This window comes from Lichenostomus cassidix, chromosome 14, assembly GCF_008360975.1.
Source record: "Lichenostomus cassidix isolate B80296 chromosome 14, HeHo_3.0, whole genome shotgun sequence".
Classification (NCBI taxonomy): domain Eukaryota; kingdom Metazoa; phylum Chordata; class Aves; order Passeriformes; family Meliphagidae; genus Lichenostomus; species Lichenostomus cassidix.
In genome coordinates, this window is record NC_139495.1 from 8853581 (window position 1) to 8874339 (window position 20759).

Sequence of the window (20759 nt, forward strand, 5' to 3'; positions counted from 1 at the left end):
CACTTCCCTACATTCCAGCAAGGTCTTTCTTTCCCTGTCTGTGCAAAACCATTTTCAGAAGTACACACCAATGCAGTGACTCACCTTGTCAGTCTCCAGCACTGCCACCTCTCTACCTGTGCCCACTGAATTACTGGACTGGAGCAACAGAACATAAAGCCAAATTCTTAATTCAAAGAAACCCTGATTTCTACAGAAGTAATGCAGAAAAAGCAAGTTACTTCTATCAAAATATTTTATTTTGAAAAGCACAGGAACAATGGTATTTGTGACCAGCAATATGCTATTTGCAACAAATTGCTCTTCTTGCAAGATTATACTCCCCTAACGCAGCTGTGGGGGTTGGTTCCAGGTTAGATTTTGTCAGAACAAACCTGTTCCCACAACCCTTCTTCATTTTTTTTGTAGATGCGAGGTTTCCTGTCAGGGAACAGGGACCGAGAGGGAAATGGATGTTCTTTCAGAAATGTTAATGTAGATCTAATGTGAGAAACAAAGTGGGGTGGCTCAGCCAGGGGCGATGTGGAAAGGTTCTGAAAAAGAAGATGGGAGCAAGAGCTGCTTGACATTTGGAATACAATGTTCTCAGTTATCCTGCCCTTCTAGAAGGTTATTCCCCACCCTCCCAGGGACAGCAGTGCACTGGAAGATGTTCTAACAGATTACACACCCATCTCTCTACTCAGCTAGAAGGCAAAAAAAAAAAATTAGTTTCAGGTACCTGTAAAATCTGTGCATCATCTTGTTCCAACCAGAAATCCACATGTGGGAAAGGCCCCCAGAAATAAGGCCCAATCCGGAGTTGTTCTGTCTTTGCATCGTAGATGTTGGTGAGCTGGAAGAACACAGGGAGGCTGGAGGAGCAGCCAGGGCTCACCCAGACAAGGAGCAAATCCCCTCAGTCTGGCCTGTCCCAGGCATACTGGGCCAGCTCAGCCCTGCTTCCCTCCAACTGCATTTACATCACCCAGCTACTCTGGCAAACATGACAGGAAATGGTAGCAACAAGCCCAGAACCCAAAGAGAGCTAGCTATCAAAGCATTCTTTTCCTCACACTTTGGATGTTTCATTGCCCCTAACTGGTCTCCCCTTCTGACAAAAACACCATTTTTTCCCGTTATTTTTACTCACTGGTGCTCCTGTTAAAACATGGGCTGAACGCAAACTCTCATCCGGCCCTTTTTCTGGGAAGGTGGCAGGGAAAATCTCTGCTGTTTTAACATTCACAGCTGGTAGGAAATAGAGATTAAATGTAGTGAGAATTAATTGTTTCAAGGCACTTGTTTACAATGACCATGTCCCCAACACAAACTGCAGAACCCATCATACACTTGTGTTTCTCAGAACCCAAACCTGCAACTGCACATTTCTACTTAATTTCCTTTGGCAGCATTTCAATATGCCAGAAATGAATGAATGAATTAGAAAAAACACTGAGTAATCAATGAGAAGAAGGTTAAATTCTAAGCAGAAATTTAGAGCAGTAGTTTGATGCTGATCAAATCTTCAGTGCAGTTAAAGGAAAAAAAATCTGTTGGCATCTGTACATGGTCCCTTCCATGCATGCATCTCTCCAACTGTGGCACCACAAGAAAAGTATTTTTACCTATGCCTCTGACAGCAGCATTTCACTTTTAGGGTGGCCTTTACTCAGTCATTAAAAGCAGTCCATGTACTACAGGATTCTGAAAAGCAAACCAGCTACCAAAAAAAAAAAAATCAATTATAATTTAACGAACCCACCTATTCCATAAATGATTGGGAAGTGAATATCTTGTTCTTCTCTGTCATTTAGTTCTGTAACGAAAAAAAAAGAAGTCAAACTTGTAGGGCTCTGGATTTCAATCTGAGCAGCATTTATTTAATTGTATAGTACTGGAGAGCACCAGATCTGATGTTGCATAAAGACAGACAAAACCAAGGAAGCCTGAAAGAAATACGGAAAAGAGGTAGAGGTCAGTAAGAAAATGTGTGGGACCTGGAGCTGTGTCCTAGCAGAACAGCCAGCTCCAGCCAGCTGCCCCTCCGCTTCTGCATGGACAATTTACAGGGAAAAGAACACAGTGCAAAATCACCATGATGCCAAGTTTCAAAGATGTAAGTCACCAACAGCTCTGGCATGGAAAGAGGATGGAAATATGACCTCAACATGACACAAAGAAAAGGAAATTACTCCTCCGTGTGACATCACAGACTACAAACTAACTGAAAGTTTATGAATTCACTGGACCCTGCAGTGAGGCAGGTCCAGCAGCCCAGCAGGACAAAGATCCATAGGTGCCCTTCTCAATTGTAAGATATCCAGAAGTACAGAGCCTGTTCCTTGGGATAAGCATGCCAAAATAACCTGGCCATGATCATGAGTTGGCTGCAGTGTAACAGCACTTGGTAAGGAGAGAATCCCCAATGCATTGAGTCTCAGACATCACCACAAACACACCAGCAGTAAAACTGAAAATTACACATCATTATGGAGGACTTGTGCTGTTCTTTCTAACAGGACAGAGAAAAAGCCATGTATGAAAAGCCCCCTGCCCTCTGATTTCAAGTAAGGAACTTCCAAAGCCAAGGGAACATTTTCTTACCTGTTACACAGAAAGTCACTAAATGAACCTCCTCTGGCTGGAGATCGAATGCTCCTGTGGTGACAAGGACAGCAGCAAGGTGTCAGTGAGTGGTGGCAGGGCACTGCTGGCTAGGGGCAAGGGGCACACACACCTAACCCCTGCCCCAGCTAGGGCAACACAGCAAACAGTGCTCTGCACATTTGCTTCAGCCTAACAGGAATTTACAGGGAGGGGCCATTTGTAACAGCAAAAATCTAAAACAGTGCTCTGCCACTTCCTCCTTCTACTGACACTGCTTTAGCTCTGGCATCGCATTAGCTGCTGCTCCTATACATTTAGCAGCTTATATTTAAATGTTTTTTCCTAGAATGTTACATATATAGTGAACAAACCCAGCCTTTCATTAACTGTAAATCAGGTCTGCCTTTAACCTCCACAAACACCAGAAAAAAATCTCCCCCTTTTTTTTCAAAGTTCTGATAGCAATACAGTATTAATTATTCAAATTGTAGCTTGATGTGTGGAAATCAAAAGGCTTTAAAACCTTTTAAGTTAACCAAAATACTTATTTTTTGCACAGAACTCTCACATGACACATAACACACATTAGGTGTCACAGCCACAAGGCTGCAGCCCAGGACCTTTGGTTTTCCTTGTTTGTTTATCCCCTCAGACCCCTCCCTCCAATTCTGACAGCTGCCCCATCCCTGCCCTCTCCATGCTCAGAAAGTGCTCAGCACAAGCCAGAGCACTTCCAGGAAAGCAGTATTTTTTTATTTCCAATTGTCAGTAAAGCACTGCCATCACTCCTCTGGACTATGGATTTTATAAACAGACCTGACGTTTTTAATTAGATGATTCCAAACAATAATTAAATTTTCCCTCATCACATTAAGGTATGAACTGAATGGTAACTAAAGAAGTCATCCACATGTACAGATGACACTTGCCCAAGATCACACAGTGGATTAGCAGGAATCAAGCCAGGAATCCAAGCCCAGCTGAACTGCAGCAACTCTCCACACCCGAGTATGAGCCTGGGAGAGGTGACAGGATCAGACCCTGTGGCCCAGGCACTGGCCATGGGCAAGCCCAGCAGTCCAACCCCTCTCCACACCACGTTCTCAGGCAGAGAAAAACACCATTCAAAGTCAATCCACAATTCTTTCCAGTAAATGACTGGGGACTCAGATTACAAACAAGCTCTACCCAAATCCAGCCAGAACTAATTTTTTTTTTTTTGGACATGAGAGTGGAAAAAACGTGAACTTACTAAGAAGCTGATTAGTAAGTTTTTGTGATAACTGCCTATCATCATTGAAACCTCCAACTAGGTGCACTTCCAGCCTAACAGAGATGGAATAACAGGAAACAGCAATTAAAAAGACATCTCAAAATGAATAGCTTTACAAAATAATCCCCAGCCCAAATTGCAAAGCAATCATTAGAGAAGCCTCAGTTATTACAACCACATGCACCAAGCTGGTTTGCGTTACACAGCAAGTTATGGTAACTCAGGTCTGAAAGCTTCAAGGATCATCTGGGAAATGGCAAAGGAAAAAGCTTGAAGAGGCATTAAATACATGCAATTCTATCCCAGTCTTATCTCTGATGGTCAGCACCTCTGGATTCAACTTTGCAATCACCTTTCAGTTCCCAACAAAGGGTTAATTAAACATGAAGATTTTTGCTCCCGTGACCTCCTCACAACTACTCTGGACCATGCAGCAGGGTTCTTCTCCAAGCAGTGTCTATGTAAAGACAAATCCTTACAAATCATGAATCTAAGTTCATGAGTTATGTTTTGTTCTTACCAAACTACAGGGGCAAAAGCCTCCACATTCAGAAAGAAGCTTGTCTGCTAAATTCTGTTTCAGAGGTCTTTACCCACTGTCCTGTCCCCCACACCCTTTTCTTTTATTGGTTTTTTTTTTTAAGATGGACTTGGAAAAATGCCTGGTGGATTGTCAGATGCTGAAAAGAATTTACAAAGCCAACACTCTGAAGGGAAAAATATAAACCAAAAATCAGTTAACCAGAAAATTTTGCAAATCTGGAACAAAAGTTAAATGGGAAACAGTAAACACAAACCTCATTGTGGCATTTTACAGAGACACTCTTCAGAACAGAACCGTGCTTTAAATGACTGCTAAAAATCCCCCCAAAATCATCATCAAGGAAATAATTTTCACTTGACATGCGGCTGCCGATCAAGAGAGATTTCCCGCATAATTCCCTTGTCTGAAGCCCACACAATCACCTCCCCATTCCCCACCATATGAGCTGCAGTGAGCTCTGAGAGGAGCAGAACACAAGAAAGGAGCAGAGCTGACCTGCCACAGCCTGTGGGGCTAGAGAAGGACTTCACTGAGCTCATGATGAGCGACACCTCAGCCTCGGTGTCCGAGCCGTCGCAGTGGGTCAGGCACGTGGCTCCGCTGCCTGGGGAAGGCACAAACAGGGACTCAGTGACTGTGGCACCATCAGGGACAGTCCCCACTGCTGCAGCACAGCTGCCCAGCCCTGCCTCGCTCCCCTCAGGACAGTGGCCTCCAGCAGTGGACACAGCTCAGGGGCTGAGGCAACAACCTCTGGCTGTGTCCATTATCAAACCAGCACAACTCATGTGAGGGGTACATGTGCTCTCTTAACAGCAGCAGGCAAAGTCTCTCATGTCAGACATCCAGGCACACAGTGAGGATCTTTCCACAAATTCTACCTCTGCAATCTCCACACTCTGCATTGCCAGACTGCTGGACACAACCCAGGGCTGCAATGACACTGCCACTGGCCACAGTTGCAGAGCAAGGTAAAATCTGCTCACTGAGCAATGGGAACACTGAATCTCTCACACTAAACACACCAATTCTCTGAACGAGTCTTTAGTTAAAGCATTATGTGACTTTCGGGGATTCAGGTTCATATTAATGTAACTGCAGCTCATTTTATCAATGCCACTTAAACCACTAATTCCTTACTTCAGGGGTACAGGCTTTGCTCTGAACATCCTTTAGAGATACCTGTGTGTCGGAGCACAACTATGTGGCAGGTAGTGGCATCATCTGATCCAAGAATGGAAACAGAACCTATTTTAAAGGAGGAAAACACTTGTAAGAACTCAGCTCTCACAATCACTGCTTCAGTACAAGAAGAAATGTTTATGTTCCTACACACCATCTTTAGGGGTGGTCACTGCAAACTCTCTCTGCTGGACATAGAGAAGGCCTTTGGGTTCCACAATCTGAGCAGGCTGACTTCTCAGAAGTTTTGCCTTTTCCTAAAGATAAATGATAACAGATACTACAGTGGCTGAATTCTCGGGTGTATCCATTACTTCACAGAAACATCACCTCTAGAAAGTAAAGGGACTCAGGTCAGAGAGAAACACATGTGTTTTGTATTACAGAATATTCCGAATTTTTTAAGTTTTTTGCTTTCCTGACACTGATCAAATTAATAGCTAAATCCCGTCTTTCCAGAGACACGCATAACACCTTTCCCTGTTATATGGACCATAAAATGCAGGCACAATAAAAAGCGTTTGGACTGGGCAAAGATTACATTAGATAATATCAGAACTGGTCTTGCAAGTTTAATCAGAACAGGAAACTTTTGAAATATAGACGTTTCAGTCTTCTACTGCCACAATCCAGAATATTTATTAGCACTTATCAAAATATTGCTGTTTATTAGCTTGATTGGTGAGAGGAACACCTAGGCTGTGATTACTGCAGTGCTTCATCACAGACCTGCTGGGGACGAAGTGAATCTCCATTCTGAGCTCAAAAAACACTGCACAGCTTTATCAAATTTGCCCTGGCTCTCTGCATAATCTCAGGGTCTGCAAAGAAACACCTTCTGATGGCAAACACCTCCCCAGGCAGCTCTGCTCACATTCCTGGCTCGCACTCCGCTTTAAGATTATAACATTTATACCCTGGCAGCAAGGTCAGCACCTTCCTCGGAGTGCCCACCTTGGCGTTTATCGCCAGTTTGTGTTATTTCAGGCAGAACGGGCCCGCCCGGCTCTGCCGGGGCACCTCTCCCCCGCCGCCCCGCCACCGCTGAGCCCTCCGCGGGCACCGATTGATTTATTTTCCCTCACCCCGCGGTCTATCCGCTTTCCCAGCGCGGGGCCCAAGCCGCCCCTGCCCGCTCCGGCCCCAGGCCTGCCTGCTCCGCCAGCCGCCCCGCCCGCCCCGGCCGCGCCTTCTCCCCGGGCACCCCGGACAGGCCGGGCCCCGCCGGGCCCTGCCCGCTGCCCTCACCTCGAGCTGCGGGTGGGCGCGGATCATGTCCCCCGTGGGCCGGGCCAGGTCCACCCGCGCTCCGTTCACCAGCAGCGGCATCTCGGCGAGCGGCGGCCCGGGCCCTGAGGCGGCTCCGCGCTCCCTCCCCAGGCCGCGCCGGGCCGGGCCGGGCGGCGCCGCGCGGGGCGCTGGGAAACCCGGGCACGGCACCGCCCGTGACACGGCCTGTGGCACCGCCCGTGACACCGCCTGTGATACCGCCCGTGACAGTCCCTGTGACACCGCCTGTGGCACCGCCCGCGGCTCGGCCGGGCTGTCGCTGCGGCTGGGGCTGGGCACGGGGCAAACTCGGCCGCAGCGTGGCCGGAGCTGACAGAATCACGGCCAGGCACGGCGGCCCCGCCTGACGATTTGAACACCTTGCAGAAATCAGCTCCTCCAGCCACTGCGGGGCTGTCCGTAAAGTGTGGTATGAAATCGTTTTGGAAATAACAGTCATAAAGCCACACATGTACAAATCACGGAATTAATCAGGTTGGAAAAGACCTCTGAAATGGAGCCCAACGTCTATCTTAACACCACTGTGTCAGCTGTACCGTGGCACTGAGTGCCACGTCCAGCCTGTCCTTAAACACCTCCAGGGATGCTGACACCACCACCTCCCTGGGCATCCCACTCCAGTGTCTGATCACCCTTTCCGTGAAGAAATTATTCCTAATGTCCAAGCTAAACCTCCCCCAGCACCATTTAGGACTACATCCCCTTGTCCTATCACTTGGTGCCTGGGAGAAGAGGCCAATCCCCACACCATCATCACCCTCCACCCCAGCAACCACAACACAGATTTTCAGGCAATCCCAAGGATGACCATTTTTCCTTAAAGACCAGGTTTTTTTCCTCAAATTGTCTGTGGAACACACTGAGAAAAATAACACAGCAGAGTTAATTTACCCTGCAGGGAATGTGGGCAGCCAGGCACCTCAACTGTCCACAATCCACAGACCCTAGCTCAGCCTTTCCATCCATCCATCTTCACAAAAGTAAACTGCCCCTGGAAGTGTTCCAGGCCAGGCTGGATTGGGCTCTGAGCAAACTGGTCAAGTGGAAAGTGACCATGACAATGACAGGCTGGCTGGAACTAGGTGATCTCTAAGGTCCCTTCCAACCCAGGCGATTCTATAACTTTATGATTCTATGGCAGAATAAAGGCTTGCTTCAAAACATACATTGCATTTCTCAGGTGAGACAAAACTGCACCTCAGGATGAGCATTCCTCTCACAGCTTTTGGTATTTACAAAGTCTCTTCAGCAAAACACCAGCACCTGCCAGCACAGTGCCTGCAATTACACTGAGCAAACCAGAGCTGTCACAGCAGAGGTTCCTGAAACACTTAAGTTAAAACCATGCAACTTCCGTACAGGCAGTTCAGTATCTGCACATTACACTTACGGGTTTTTTTTTGCTTTTAATGAGATGTGGAAGTTCCTGAATCACGTATCTGGTATTACAACTGGGAAAGTTTTACACAGTCTCGTTTTGGAAGATGTATCTGAAAGGCAACTCTCAAAGGATGTTTTCTTTGCTGTTGATCTGAGAAGGGCTCTTCCACGCCAGGAGAAAATGCAGTTATTTCAGATGGAAATCTACTGTTTATTACTCAGGACTCACAATAAAGAGGGCAACAATTAAAACCAAAACCTCTCAGTTTATACAATGATGAACAGATCCACTGATGCATTTTGCAGTGTCATCCCCAAAATTAATTTCTGCAGTCTGTCAGAATGAGCCCAGCTCTGAGAAAAGTTAGGCTACACAGAGGGCACTTCAGTTACATACAGAAATGTGGTATTCTCAAAGGTATCTAAATTGCACAGTTTGCATCAAACTTTATTGGCTCCAAATAAAAATGTCTTTAAAGCCTCCAAGTTCAGATTCTAAAGAAGGGCATTTAGAGTTTAGTCCCAAATGCATAAAATTTTCAACTAAATGTTACACAAATAACATTTTTTTCCATTGTTTATATTCTTAATCAAATCTAAAAGCCAGCAACCATGAAAAGACAAGAAACCTTAACTGACAGACACATGGACAACACAAGGACACCGACACCATCACTTCCTTTCCACAAGGGAAGGGTTTCTTTCCTATTTTCAGCATTCACATATAGACTTCAAATCCTGCAAATAAATACGTGTCTCAGAGTGCTTCACAAGCACCCTAAAGAAAACTATCTACAAATAATACATTCAGCTACTCCCTCGTTTTCAACACTTCCAACAACCATCACTTTTCCATGTCTGAACTTTCATAGCTGGGAAAGGTGTGTCAGCTACGGATTTAAGGCGGGATAATGCTTTCTGTCTGAGTAAACTTCCCACCAGCAAGAGGCTTCACCAAGAACTGTTCTACAGACAGGAAGAGCTAAAGAGATGTGTGTAGAAGAACCACCATCAGACTGGATTCATGCCCTGCCTGTTGAGAGATTACACCATCACTTTGAAACCAACTCAAGAACAGTCATTAGTCAGAACACTGACAGTGAAATTCTGGTCCCCACACAAATCTGCAGGAAGAAACACCAGAATTTCACCCCAATATATAAAACCTTGTAGAGAAACATTAGTAAACAAAGTTTTGAAGTGTCAGAAAAAACAATTAAAAAAAAATCCTTCTAAGTCATAAAAACCATTTCAATGTGAAATTTGTAAAATATCACCCTATTTATTCTCCAAGCTTTTCTAGCAACATGTGACTTTACTATAACATATCCATAGAAATCTGATGACTAAGAAACAGTAATTTTTCTTAAATGTAGTTACTTAAACATTTGCCAGTTTGGAAAGTGGAGCTCAAGTCTCTTTCCAGAGCAAAACATTGCACACAATTTTCAACCTTTTCCCTTCTGGGTGTCTGTGTCACAGTGGGTACGGCACGTAACAGTCTGCAGGGGAGCCAATGCTGCTCACGGGGCTCCGCGTGTTGGACTCGTAAGAATTTGGAGCAATTTCAACCACACCATCATTTTGAGGAGTTTCTCCTTTCAAAAAGTCATCATCTTCATCTTCAGAAGCACCCTGCAAGAATTTAAAAGGATCAGTGAGAGCAGGAAGACACCGTCAAATCTTAATATATTGAGACCTGGATTTACACTACGATTGTCCTGACCAGTTGGAATGGTAAGAGAATTAGATGTACTCTGATTACGAAATATGGGAACTAAATCACATCTGCAGGGTGGATTTCCCAGTGACATCATGTCCATTTTCTGAGCATGTTCATAAAGCTTTCATAGGGCTCCTGTGCTGCAGAAGAAGAAAAAGTGCTCTCAAGGCAAGAATGGATCAATTCCTGAAGTTTCCAAATTTCAGTCACAGTTTCCCCTAAAGGTATAGTGTGCTCTTATCTATTTTTAAAAATACTCTGCAATAAAAACAGCTGATAGCTGAACTGTGCTCGGATCAGGAAAGGTTACCTTTTTAATGGGTTTCTTCAGATTCTCAAGATCTTCAGCACTCAGCTCTTCCCAGAATTGATACATTGGATCAATGGTCTTCTTTGATCTGAGAGAGGTAACAAAGCCTAGAATGAGTTACTGTATTCACAGTAGGGGTACTTTTTAATTTAAACCTTTGACAATCTCTGGTTAAAATATAGAACATGAAAGGTATTAAGAATCAGGGAGGAAACTGAACAGCAGAAACACTGACAGTTTCCTACAGGTTTTATTCATTATTTTCTAGAAGGCACAAAGGAGTTGTTTACTTTGCAATTCTACCTTTTGAGTACGTAGGGGTCGAAGGGGAAGAAGCTGTCGAGGGGGTTGGTGCAAGTCTGCACAAGGTCCCCCCCTGTGCCGCTCCGCACAACGGGGATGAACTGCCTGTTGTTCCTCTCAATAATTGTGTAGCAGAACACCAACTGGTATTTCCTTTTAAAAAGGGAATAAAGAAAAGATAAGCACCTCTAGCACACCCAAAACAAGAATTTCAGATGGATGGTATGAAAATACAAAACTGTTTCTTAACAAACATCATTTCTATCTTCCATTTTCCAGCTGATACTAGGAGTTTGCAAGATAGGTAAGGAGTCTGTTCTCTTCCTCGAAGGTCCTATAAACTTTATTCCAAGTACAATCACACTGGCTCCAATACAAAGCAATCAGTTTCGTAATACTGCAGGATTTCCTTGACACTGAACTAGGAGTAAACTTATCACACCTGGAATTTGGGCAGTGTTATGTCTCAGATAATATTCAATACTGCACCTAACAAAACCCATCTTTTAAGAACTGTGCTGCTTTTAGAAACACACAAAATCTGTACCAAGCTGAAACTGAAATGAGTGTTTGGGTACCTGGTAATGGCAGCAAACAAGTTGACAACAGAAGGGATACAAATCTTCAGGGGGTTTAGCTGACACATGACAATGCGTTCAAAATTTAAACTCTGCAGATATGCCAGACCTTCAAAATAAGAACAATTGGTGAATATAGGTTAGATATCATAAAGGCTGAACTTCATTTCTAAGAATTTCCAGTGTGACAAGCCTGCATTCTGCACACCACCACAGAAGCACATCCTAGGGCACTCTCACAGTGGAGGTCTGGCCCAAATATGTGTACAAGCTGCCTCATTTTATTCAGAGAACAATATGAACTTGCCATGAGATACTTGACTGTATTGACCACTACAAAACATAGCAACAGTAAAACGTCTGATGAATCCTTTCAAACCTAATATACTCACCTTTCCTTAAATTTCCATCAAGAAGTTGTTTATGACGGAAAATTAGTGTATAGAACACTGCCTGGCATGTAGAATAAAATGGCCCATGGAGAGCTACATCACAGTAAACATTAGCTCCTGTATCCTGATTATCAATGTATTTATGCAACCAGTTCACCAGCAGGTCCAGACATGCTTTTACTGTACTGTAATGCAGGGAGAAAAAAGAAGAATTGTAAAAATAACATCTGAAATGGGGCGGAAAAGATGTTAAACAAACATTCAAGAATCTCAGTGGTTATAAAAACATCAGTAAGAAAATCTCTTTGTAAAAAAGGATTCTGTTATGAGATTTCTCTTTTATCTCAGCACAAACTTAATCAATCAGCACTCCCAATCAATGAAAGCACAAGATACCAGAAGAGATGAATCCATGAACACACAGTAAACCATTAGAATCCTTGGCTAAATGCAGCACAGAAAGATGCCTCCCATGTCCACCAGGTAATTCCAATATCCAACTAACTCCAATGTTAGTCACCACACCCACCCTGAACGACATCAAAATATAGAATGTGTACATAAAAAAGAAGACATTTTAACCCATCTGATTCAAAATACTAGAACAAATTATTTCCCTGTTTCAGAGCCTGCATAAGGTGCCTAACCTTGGGTACGAAAAATATCTGCTTCTGAACATCAGATACACTGGAAATCCATGACAGCCTGAAGTCAGCACAACCTACCCATGCTAAGCACTTCTTGGTAAGTGGAGCCTTAAACAGCACATCATGAACCTCAGCAATCATCAGTCTGCATCCTGTACATGCAAAACTTTCCTGGAAACTTCAGTACTGAACCAGGATTGTTGAAAGAACAAACAAGACTCTTGATTGAGGCTTACTGGCAAAGCAGTGGGAATACAAGACCAATTCTATGCTTAAGCTCCACAATAGCATGAATTGTTTGGTTCTGCTCATGTATGAAAACAACTTACACAATGGGAATAAATTTAGCTCTCGCCAAGAAGCTGCCAATATAACTTCCAGCAGTCTGCCTGATTACTGAAGGATTGTTTGGATCCTGCAGTTTCTTCCAAAGATGGTCTAAAAATGCTTCAGCCAACCCCTGGAAAAAAGATACATAGAAGTTTTGAGTTGTTATACTGATGACACTGTTTAAGTGATAGATTCTTAACACTCAATTCCCATAATTTCCATAACTAAACCATTTTAAAATATCTACCTATAAGTGCAGTAAATAACTACTCCTACACATGATAGAAGAGCACTCATTTCTGTGTCTTTTTCTATACTCAGTTGTAAAAGGAACAACAACAGTTTGTTGGGAGAGACGGGAAAATGGAGGGGTGGTGGAACAACAAACAGCAGACACGATTTTAAAATCAAAGAGCAAACAGACAGTATCTTCAAGATAGCTCTCAGATGTGAAGAGCAACCACAAAGGAAAAAAAAGGAGTAACAGAGAAGGAAAAGCAAACAAAGATACTAATGAATCCTGATGTACTTGCTATTTTCAGAGTAGAATTACTGCAGAGAACAACTGTTTTGTAAAAAAAAAACCAAAACAAGGATGCAAAAATGAAAGAGGACACTGCATTTTAAAACCAGCTTTTACTCACCAATTTAAAACTACAGAGGTAAAACATGAAATACTGTACATGACATGAAGCATGGGTTGGTAAAATGAGCTTGTCAAAAACAGAAACCAGATCCCGATACAATTCCTTTGTGTTGCTGATGTCAAGCTTGCCTACAACAAAGAAACAGAACAAAATAAGCCATTTCAGGGTTTTTTCCTGCCCTCATGCTGCAGAAGTGGTTTTTATATCTTTCTACACCAGTAAGAAATATGTAAAGAAACACTGTCAAACTGACTTTACAGTTTATCTGACAATAAAAAATCCAGGTGTTCAGTTCTGCTGCTTTTTAAGGTGCTGTAAATGAAGAATCTCCCCAAGTGTGTACACAAATAAAGCTGCTAGATGTGCAAACTTTGCAATAATGTGTTAGATCAGAAGAGCAAGAAAAAACCACAAAGAAATAAAATCACCTGACTTAAGTGGAGAAGATACAGCATAATGGTTTCTAAATAGTGTTTTAAATATACAAATCTAAGGAATTCAAACCCTGAATACATAACCATGTAAGATATTTCTTTCTTTTATTTTTCCCTGTAACAAAGCCAATGGATTGATGTGTCTGGTTGTTTTTATCTACTTCCAGTCCTTATGATGTTGAAAGGATCCATAATTCTAATAGTCAAGTAGAGCAAATGATAAAAACATTTATCCATACTAAGTTTGGATACAATATCATTAATGGAATCAGAATGTTTCCAACTGAAGACTAAACCTTTAAAGTCCTAACAGTACTTCTCCCAGTACCTGGGCAGGGGCAGGAATGTAGACTACAATCTGCTGATGGCAAATCTGCTCTGTCTTGCAGCAGCAGAAAGCAAGACCTCCTCTTATGTATTTACTTGTTTGCACATAACCAATTTGGTTATGTGCAAATGTTCTCACCATCCACGTGGCAAACATCTTTAATATAGGAAAACAGGATTGTCATGAGGATGTCCAGGCGCTCTGCAAGTGGATGGGCCATTCTCTCACTACTGGGAGAGACAACTTTGCTTCCTTTTCTGTCTTCATCTTCCTCCTGGTAGATAAAATGGCACATGCAGCTTTTAAATACACAAATCACGGAGACAGCAGTTACAGGAAAAGTGAAACTAAATTTATCTTTCAGCAATATGCTAAAGTTTCTCTTTCTTTTTTTTAGCAAAGCAGTATCTCATTATACAGTATAATCAAATTTTTGCAAACTAAGCCAAGTATTCTTTAACTAGCTTTATTGCACAGCTGCTTGTGTTTTTACATAATGAAATTGATTTGCTGGATGACACTGGGTGTTTACATGAATAAAGTCAATACCTGAGCACATATTAATAATTTCTCAGCTGTTCAGGTTTCAAGAGCTGTGTGCAGTGCAGTAACAACAAACCAATAATTAATTCCTACACTTAGTTCACAGCCACCTCAGAAGTGATAATTTTACTAAAAGAAAAATTGAATAGAACAAGATAGCCAACCATGTCAAAAAGTCCCTCCTCTGTAGATTTTTCCTCGCTTGCACAGTTATTAGCAGTTTCTTCAGCATCTTCAATATCTTGCTGTGGAGTGCTAACCTACGTTGCAAACAAGAAATTCTTTTTTATAATACCATGACAATAATATGAATTCAGGTCTGTCATTACTTATATAAAAGACATGATAACATGAGTTAAGTTCTTGTCTAGATTTTGCCTTGACTAAATAAACATTTTAAAAGGGAATGATGTGCCATACACAAAAGCACAGTCCAACTTTCTGAAACTTTACCTCCCCAACATAAGGTCTCCCCAGACTGTTACAAAGTGAGGCAAAAAGCCATGATCATTTACAGTGCTACCCTGCCTATATTTTAGGACTGTAAATCCTTTCACTTCAAAGAGATGACACAACCAATCAACCACACAAAGGGAAGCACATTCTCTGCACATTAGCACTGATCACCACAGAACAGTTATTTGGATTCCAGCAGAGATTCCATGCAGGGTGTAACAGCACAGTTACCCTCAGCTGAGGGAACATCCTAAGTCTGGGAATGGAGTGTAAATTTGGCTGGGTCTATACTCGTGATCACAAGCATATTTTTTGTCAAGCCTAAAACTGAAGCATATTTAATTTCCTATTCTGTGTATTTTAACACCAACCTTCCATAAAAGATAACACAGAATAAACTTACATCCAACTTCAACAGCTTTTCAATGATAAGTTCCAGAATTTGAAGCCTCAGAGCTGGAAGGTACACAGTAACTCGCAGCAGGTTATGGACATAACATTCCTAAAACACAAAATTAATTTATATCTATAATAATGTTAACAGAAAGTCAAATTTCTGCAAAGGACTTCTAGAAAACAAGTTTCTTAATTTGTTATCTAAAGCCCCAGAAACAGGTTTAAACAGACTGTGTTCAGTCAAGAATAAGTTAATGTATAAACTACACATTAACTTTCAATAGCTAAGCTGTGTTACCATTAACTACTTAATCTACTATTACCATGCAAATTTTCCCCACTACCTCTAGAAAGAATGTAAAGATTCTGTAAGAAAAGTTACTCATTTCCATAGGAGTTTATGTCTAAACTTCCTTCAGGAAAATGAAGCATAAGCCTCACTGTATTTAGAACCAGCTACAGTAGAACTGCTTGAAATGAGACCCAATGCATCTTTATTTCAGATTACTATAATATTCCAGCAACAATTGTAAATTGCACAGCTGTGCCTCCTCAGTCATTCTGATTATAAATCAAGCAGCTTAACAAGTTTTGTAAGCACACATGGACCCACCCATGTGTACACAAATATGTACAAAAGACAACGTTGCAACTTTCATAAAGCAAAACTGTCAAGTCAGTGCATAAAATCAAGTAAAGTGCCACAATTAAGTACATCATAGTCTATTTGTGAATATGCATTATGACACAGCCTTTAATTACATGAGAACATATGATTTTTCCACAGGCCATCTTGCTCATTTTTCCACAGGCTTGGTCAGTACATAAAAAGGATAGAGATAGTTTAATGAGAAGGTAAAAACTGGAAATATTTAGCAACAGTGCATGGACCATATTTTATTATACTCCATTCAAGCCTTGCTCTGGAAACAGATATGCATTTCTTCACACCTTGTTCCTCACCAAGCTGCTAAATAAGTAAATAAAACTCCTAACACCACGTAAGAACTACTATCCCCTCATTTTACAGATAGGGAGCTGGTGCTTAAAGTTATTTGGATTAAAACAACAACAACAACAAAAATTAAAAAAAAATTGCAAGATATATTAGGAACTTTGGGGATTTTCAGCACTTGAGTTCAAAACACAGCTTCAGCTGAACTGGGCTGGAGGAGCAGAGCTCTGCCTTTCTGTAACATAAAGTGCCAACATACCAAGTTGGAACAAGTAAATATAAAGATCAAACAAGAGCCATAACCTGTCAAAAGTTTCCAGCTTGCTTTTCAGCACACAAGCACTACATCGAAGCTGTAATAAAACAACTTAGACCTTTACACTACTGCCAATTTGGATTTCACCTATAACATTCACTGTTTCTTGTTTGCTTATCAAGTCTCCTGTTCCTCTGACAAATACTTTCCAGGTTTGGTAACAAACGAGACAGGTATCCTACCATCTCCTTACTACACAACCCTGAGAATCCTCGTCAAAGAGGTCCATGGTGTGCATTGATTAAGAAAGAAATCCTGTGGAAAAGATATGCAGTGATGTCATTAAAGATGAGCACAATGCTCAGCCACAAGGAATTCAGCACGCTTGGACAGCCTTACACTAAACAGACATAACCCTATATATGGTTATTGTATATATAATTATTATATATATAATGATACTCTTCAAAAATCTGCATTGACTTCCATCAAATCAGTTGAACACTACACAGAACATTTATATACCTAAAAAAACAAGTGAACAAATCAACAAAAATATTCACAGCCCTTACCAGAGTTCTTTCTGATTTATTAATGAAAGGAAAGAATTCCACAAGTATCGGCATGAGAAACTGTGGTGTCCTATAATTCAAACAAAAAAAAAAAAAATCAAATCCAAAAGCTATAGGTTTCCAAATACTGAACTCCAGCACTCCAAAGATGTGCTGGAATTAGCTTATTTCACAGTAACTTCATTTTAAGGTAATCAACTGCATAAAATGTGATTTGGCAAGGATCACTGGATAGATAATAAGTGGCAAACTTTCACAATTCTCTTGTTGGAAGCCACTTCAAAGACCACTATAGAATACAGAAGAATACAGAAGCCACTACTGGCACCACTTTTCTGAATTCCCATTTCCATTAACAGGATTTTCAGCTGCTGATGCCTACAGAAATGTCATAATGTTTGCATACAGAATCCCACCAGTTAGTGAATACTAGGAAAAATCATGCAATGAATCCAAGCCTTATACTTCCAATGAAGAGAGGGAAAAAAACACCAGTTCACAAGCTTTAAATCTGCAAGGAAAGAGCACAGAAACCCAAGGGATTCTATACTTACGAAGGAACATATCTTGCAACAGTCTGCAATGCCCTGTGGCATGTATCAAAGTTTTCAGAAATGTCTAGAGAAAGGAAGAAGTATTCTTATGCATTTGGTTACACAAAACTAAATCAGGCACCAGTAAAAACAGTTCATGTCAACTACACAATTGTAAGATTCCCAAGGAAACTGTATTTGCCAAAATGTTATTTTGGCGAGGGTGTACACTGACATAAATAAAATTGAAACCAAACAACCCCTAACTTTTCTTTGGCTTTGAAACGGGACTAGGAATATTTTCGTATGCATTCTATTCCTACAGATACTGCACCAACAGGAATATTTTGAAAGTAATAACAAGTGGGTCAGCACACCATTGATCAGAATACAAGAAAGTTTTTGACATGGGAATTTAAGTATGTTTCTTGATGTTTTACTTGAACTCAGCTCAATTAATTTTGTGAAAAAGGAGCAACATGCACTGTACACTTTTTTAGAAAAGGTGCTACAGCAACATATATATCAGCCATGCTTCATTTATACTCACTTTCATCGTCATCATCAGAATCTGAAATATCCACATCATCTTCTCTGATGGTTATTCGAGCTAGCAAAAAGTGAGATTATTATATCAAAATTGTATAGATATTATAGGTAGCAAATTCAATAGCAAATACACTGGACAACAGCCCAGTAACCTACGGGGAACAAACTGCGACACGATCATCCGGAGGCATGGCCTGAGATGGACAGTTTGTGCTGACACCAGATTGCCAAGAAAGCCCAGGTATTCTTCCACGACCTCTCGGCTCCTTCTCAACCATGGCAGCTTCTAAAAGTAAGCAAAGATCAAGATGTAAAAGAAGGATGTTTTGAGTGCTAAACTCTTAATCTTCCCATGTAGCAAACAGATATTTACCAGCAAAATGTTGACCAGTTGTTCAAGCTCTTTGGTCAAATATGCAACAGAAGCTCGAAATTCATGCAGCCAATTAATGATCTGGGCATCCTTAAAATAAGCAGAAAAAAATAGGTAACTATTCCAATAAACAGTATTAACCTGTTAGCAGAAAATAACAAAATTGTTACAAGTGAAAGATTATGATTGCAAATACAAATTGTTTTCACATTAACATGAAAGGATTTTTTTTAAGTTTGTGTCCTCACCAATGAAAGTTCTTGAATGCAAAATACATTCATACCAGTTCCTAAACCAACAGCCTGCCTGGAAGGCTTCAGTCAGACTGAGCGAGGCATGAAACCTCACTCATACAGAACATAAAAGAATTTAAAGGAAATGGCATTCCCTCTTAATTTTCTTTTCTCTTTTGCTCTAATTTAAGCAGAAGGGACGTTCAAGTCTTGAAACAAAAAATCTGGTGGGTACTTGTAGCTATACAGAAGAGCTGTGAGACAATATTTCCAGGTATAACTACTAAATGCATATGTATGTTACTGCCTAATGAACCAAGATTGGGTGAGAAGGTAAAATTCGATGCAATTTAAAGGCTATGAAAGTCAGAAACCACAGTTTGATCTACAGAAGTGTCTCTATAATGAAGCATCAGTGACCTAAAAAGATGGTATCTGGAACAAAGACAGACTCAAAGGGTACAGCAGTCAGTAAGCATGAGACACCATTTATGAAGATCCTGCATATATGTATGTATATAAATGGACAATTTTTTTCCATTACAGTTTTAATTCTGACTGTTTCCACAAACCAAAAAGCTGTTAAATGCAATTAAATGTTTAAAGCAAAGGATTTGCATAAGCATCAGAATGACTTGTCTGATGATTACACTGAGAGAGATTAACTTTAAAACATCAGACCCCTGACAACTAAACTCTTACCTTTATGTCTGGATCTGACAGCTGATGCTTTAACAACTCAAAATCCGTGGTATCACCCTAGCAGAGCAAATAATAATAAATAAATTACTGGTTTTTCAGTAAAAAATACCAATTTCATCACTGCATCTGAACAACCAACTACTGCTGAACAGGTACATCAAGAACACAGGGGAGCCAGCTCAAGCAAGGCTGAAGCAGCAGTAACAGGGTGCTGGCTCCTTTTCAGCTGCTCTCCCTGCTGACACTGCTGGATCCCTGTGCACACTTTGGCATGAGCCAGGCTTTCCATCCATCCAGCCACGCAGGTTGACTCACGGGGGAGATCTTTTCACTCGCACAGCAATACCGCCTGGCACAAGCCTACAATGCTCAACCGCCTTCAGGTTTTTTCCCTAAGCCTTCAGAGACTGTCTCGCGTAAGACGAAACGAATCTTCTCACGGGATGACCCCCAGGACCCAGCAGCCCGGGCACAGCGCAGGCCCCCGAGAAGCCGCAGTCACCTTTTCGTACTTGAGCAGGATCTCGGTCAGGGTCCCCCCGAACCGCACGGTCTTCCTGGGCGGGGAGCTGATGAACTCGTCCGCTCCCAGCATGGTCACGGCGCCTGCAGGGAGGGGAAGCCGCGTGAGCACGGCTCACAGGCCCGGGGCACCCCTCGGGCCCCTCCGAGCACGGAGAGCCGCGGGAGCCGCTCCCCCTCCCGAAGGTCCCCCCGCTGTCCCCCTTGCCTTGCGGTGCCGGCCGCTCCCCCGCTACCGGGGCCCGCGGCGCCGCGCCCCGCGCCCGGCCCGTCCCCGCTGCCCGCGCCGCCACATGCCGCTCCTGGCGGAAACCGCGCGGCAGGGCGGAAATAGCGCCGGACGGCCCGCCCCTCGCACCACCGAGCCGCACCACCGAGCCGCACCGCCGAGCGGCACCGCCGGGCTGCGACGGAGCGGCACCGCCGAGCGGCGGGAGGGAGCGCGGGCGCCAGGGAGCGCCGCGCTGGAGCTGCCCCCGCCCGCCGTGGTGCGGGCGGACCGAGCGAGCCGGGCAGGGGCACGGAGAGGGCGTTTCCCGCCGCGGCAGCGGGGATGAATGAAGCCGGGCTGGAGGAGCGGGGAGCTCTCCATCGTCACCGTTCCGGTTATTCACGCTGACTCCCGGGAGCACCCCCAGCGTCCCGGGGGCGTGAGCCGACCGCAGGTCGCAGGGAAGCAGAATTCCACATTTTTCCCCAGTGATCCCACCCTGGGTTCA

General features: G+C 42.7%; 2 protein-coding genes across 2 annotated transcripts; both read right to left on the reverse strand.

Moving 5' to 3' along the window:
- Positions 1–217: 217 nt before the first annotated feature.
- On the reverse strand, positions 218–7034 carry NTAN1 (N-terminal asparagine amidase). The gene is made up of 10 exons (XM_085074801.1): positions 6837–7034; positions 5743–5845; positions 5589–5654; positions 4902–5010; positions 3842–3915; positions 2587–2640; positions 1745–1798; positions 1133–1230; positions 722–835; positions 218–533 (listed from the first exon to the last, which is right to left on the reverse strand). Exons 1-10 carry the CDS (start codon positions 6915–6917, stop codon positions 354–356), a joined length of 933 nt encoding a protein of 310 aa, XP_084930927.1. The 5' UTR covers positions 6918–7034; the 3' UTR covers positions 218–353.
- A 1411-nt stretch (positions 7035–8445) lies between these two features.
- RRN3 (RNA polymerase I transcription factor RRN3) lies at positions 8446–20403 on the reverse strand. Its single transcript, XM_085074800.1, has 18 exons — positions 20249–20403; positions 20021–20124; positions 19519–19575; positions 18584–18673; positions 18367–18496; positions 18212–18271; positions 17683–17746; positions 17129–17198; positions 15353–15451; positions 14658–14753; positions 14089–14224; positions 13186–13316; positions 12541–12671; positions 11565–11749; positions 11173–11281; positions 10595–10747; positions 10292–10379; positions 8446–9893 (listed from the first exon to the last, which is right to left on the reverse strand). Exons 2-18 carry the CDS (start codon positions 20111–20113, stop codon positions 9735–9737), a joined length of 1851 nt encoding a protein of 616 aa, XP_084930926.1. The 5' UTR covers positions 20114–20124; positions 20249–20403; the 3' UTR covers positions 8446–9734.
- Positions 20404–20759: the final 356 nt, after the last annotated feature.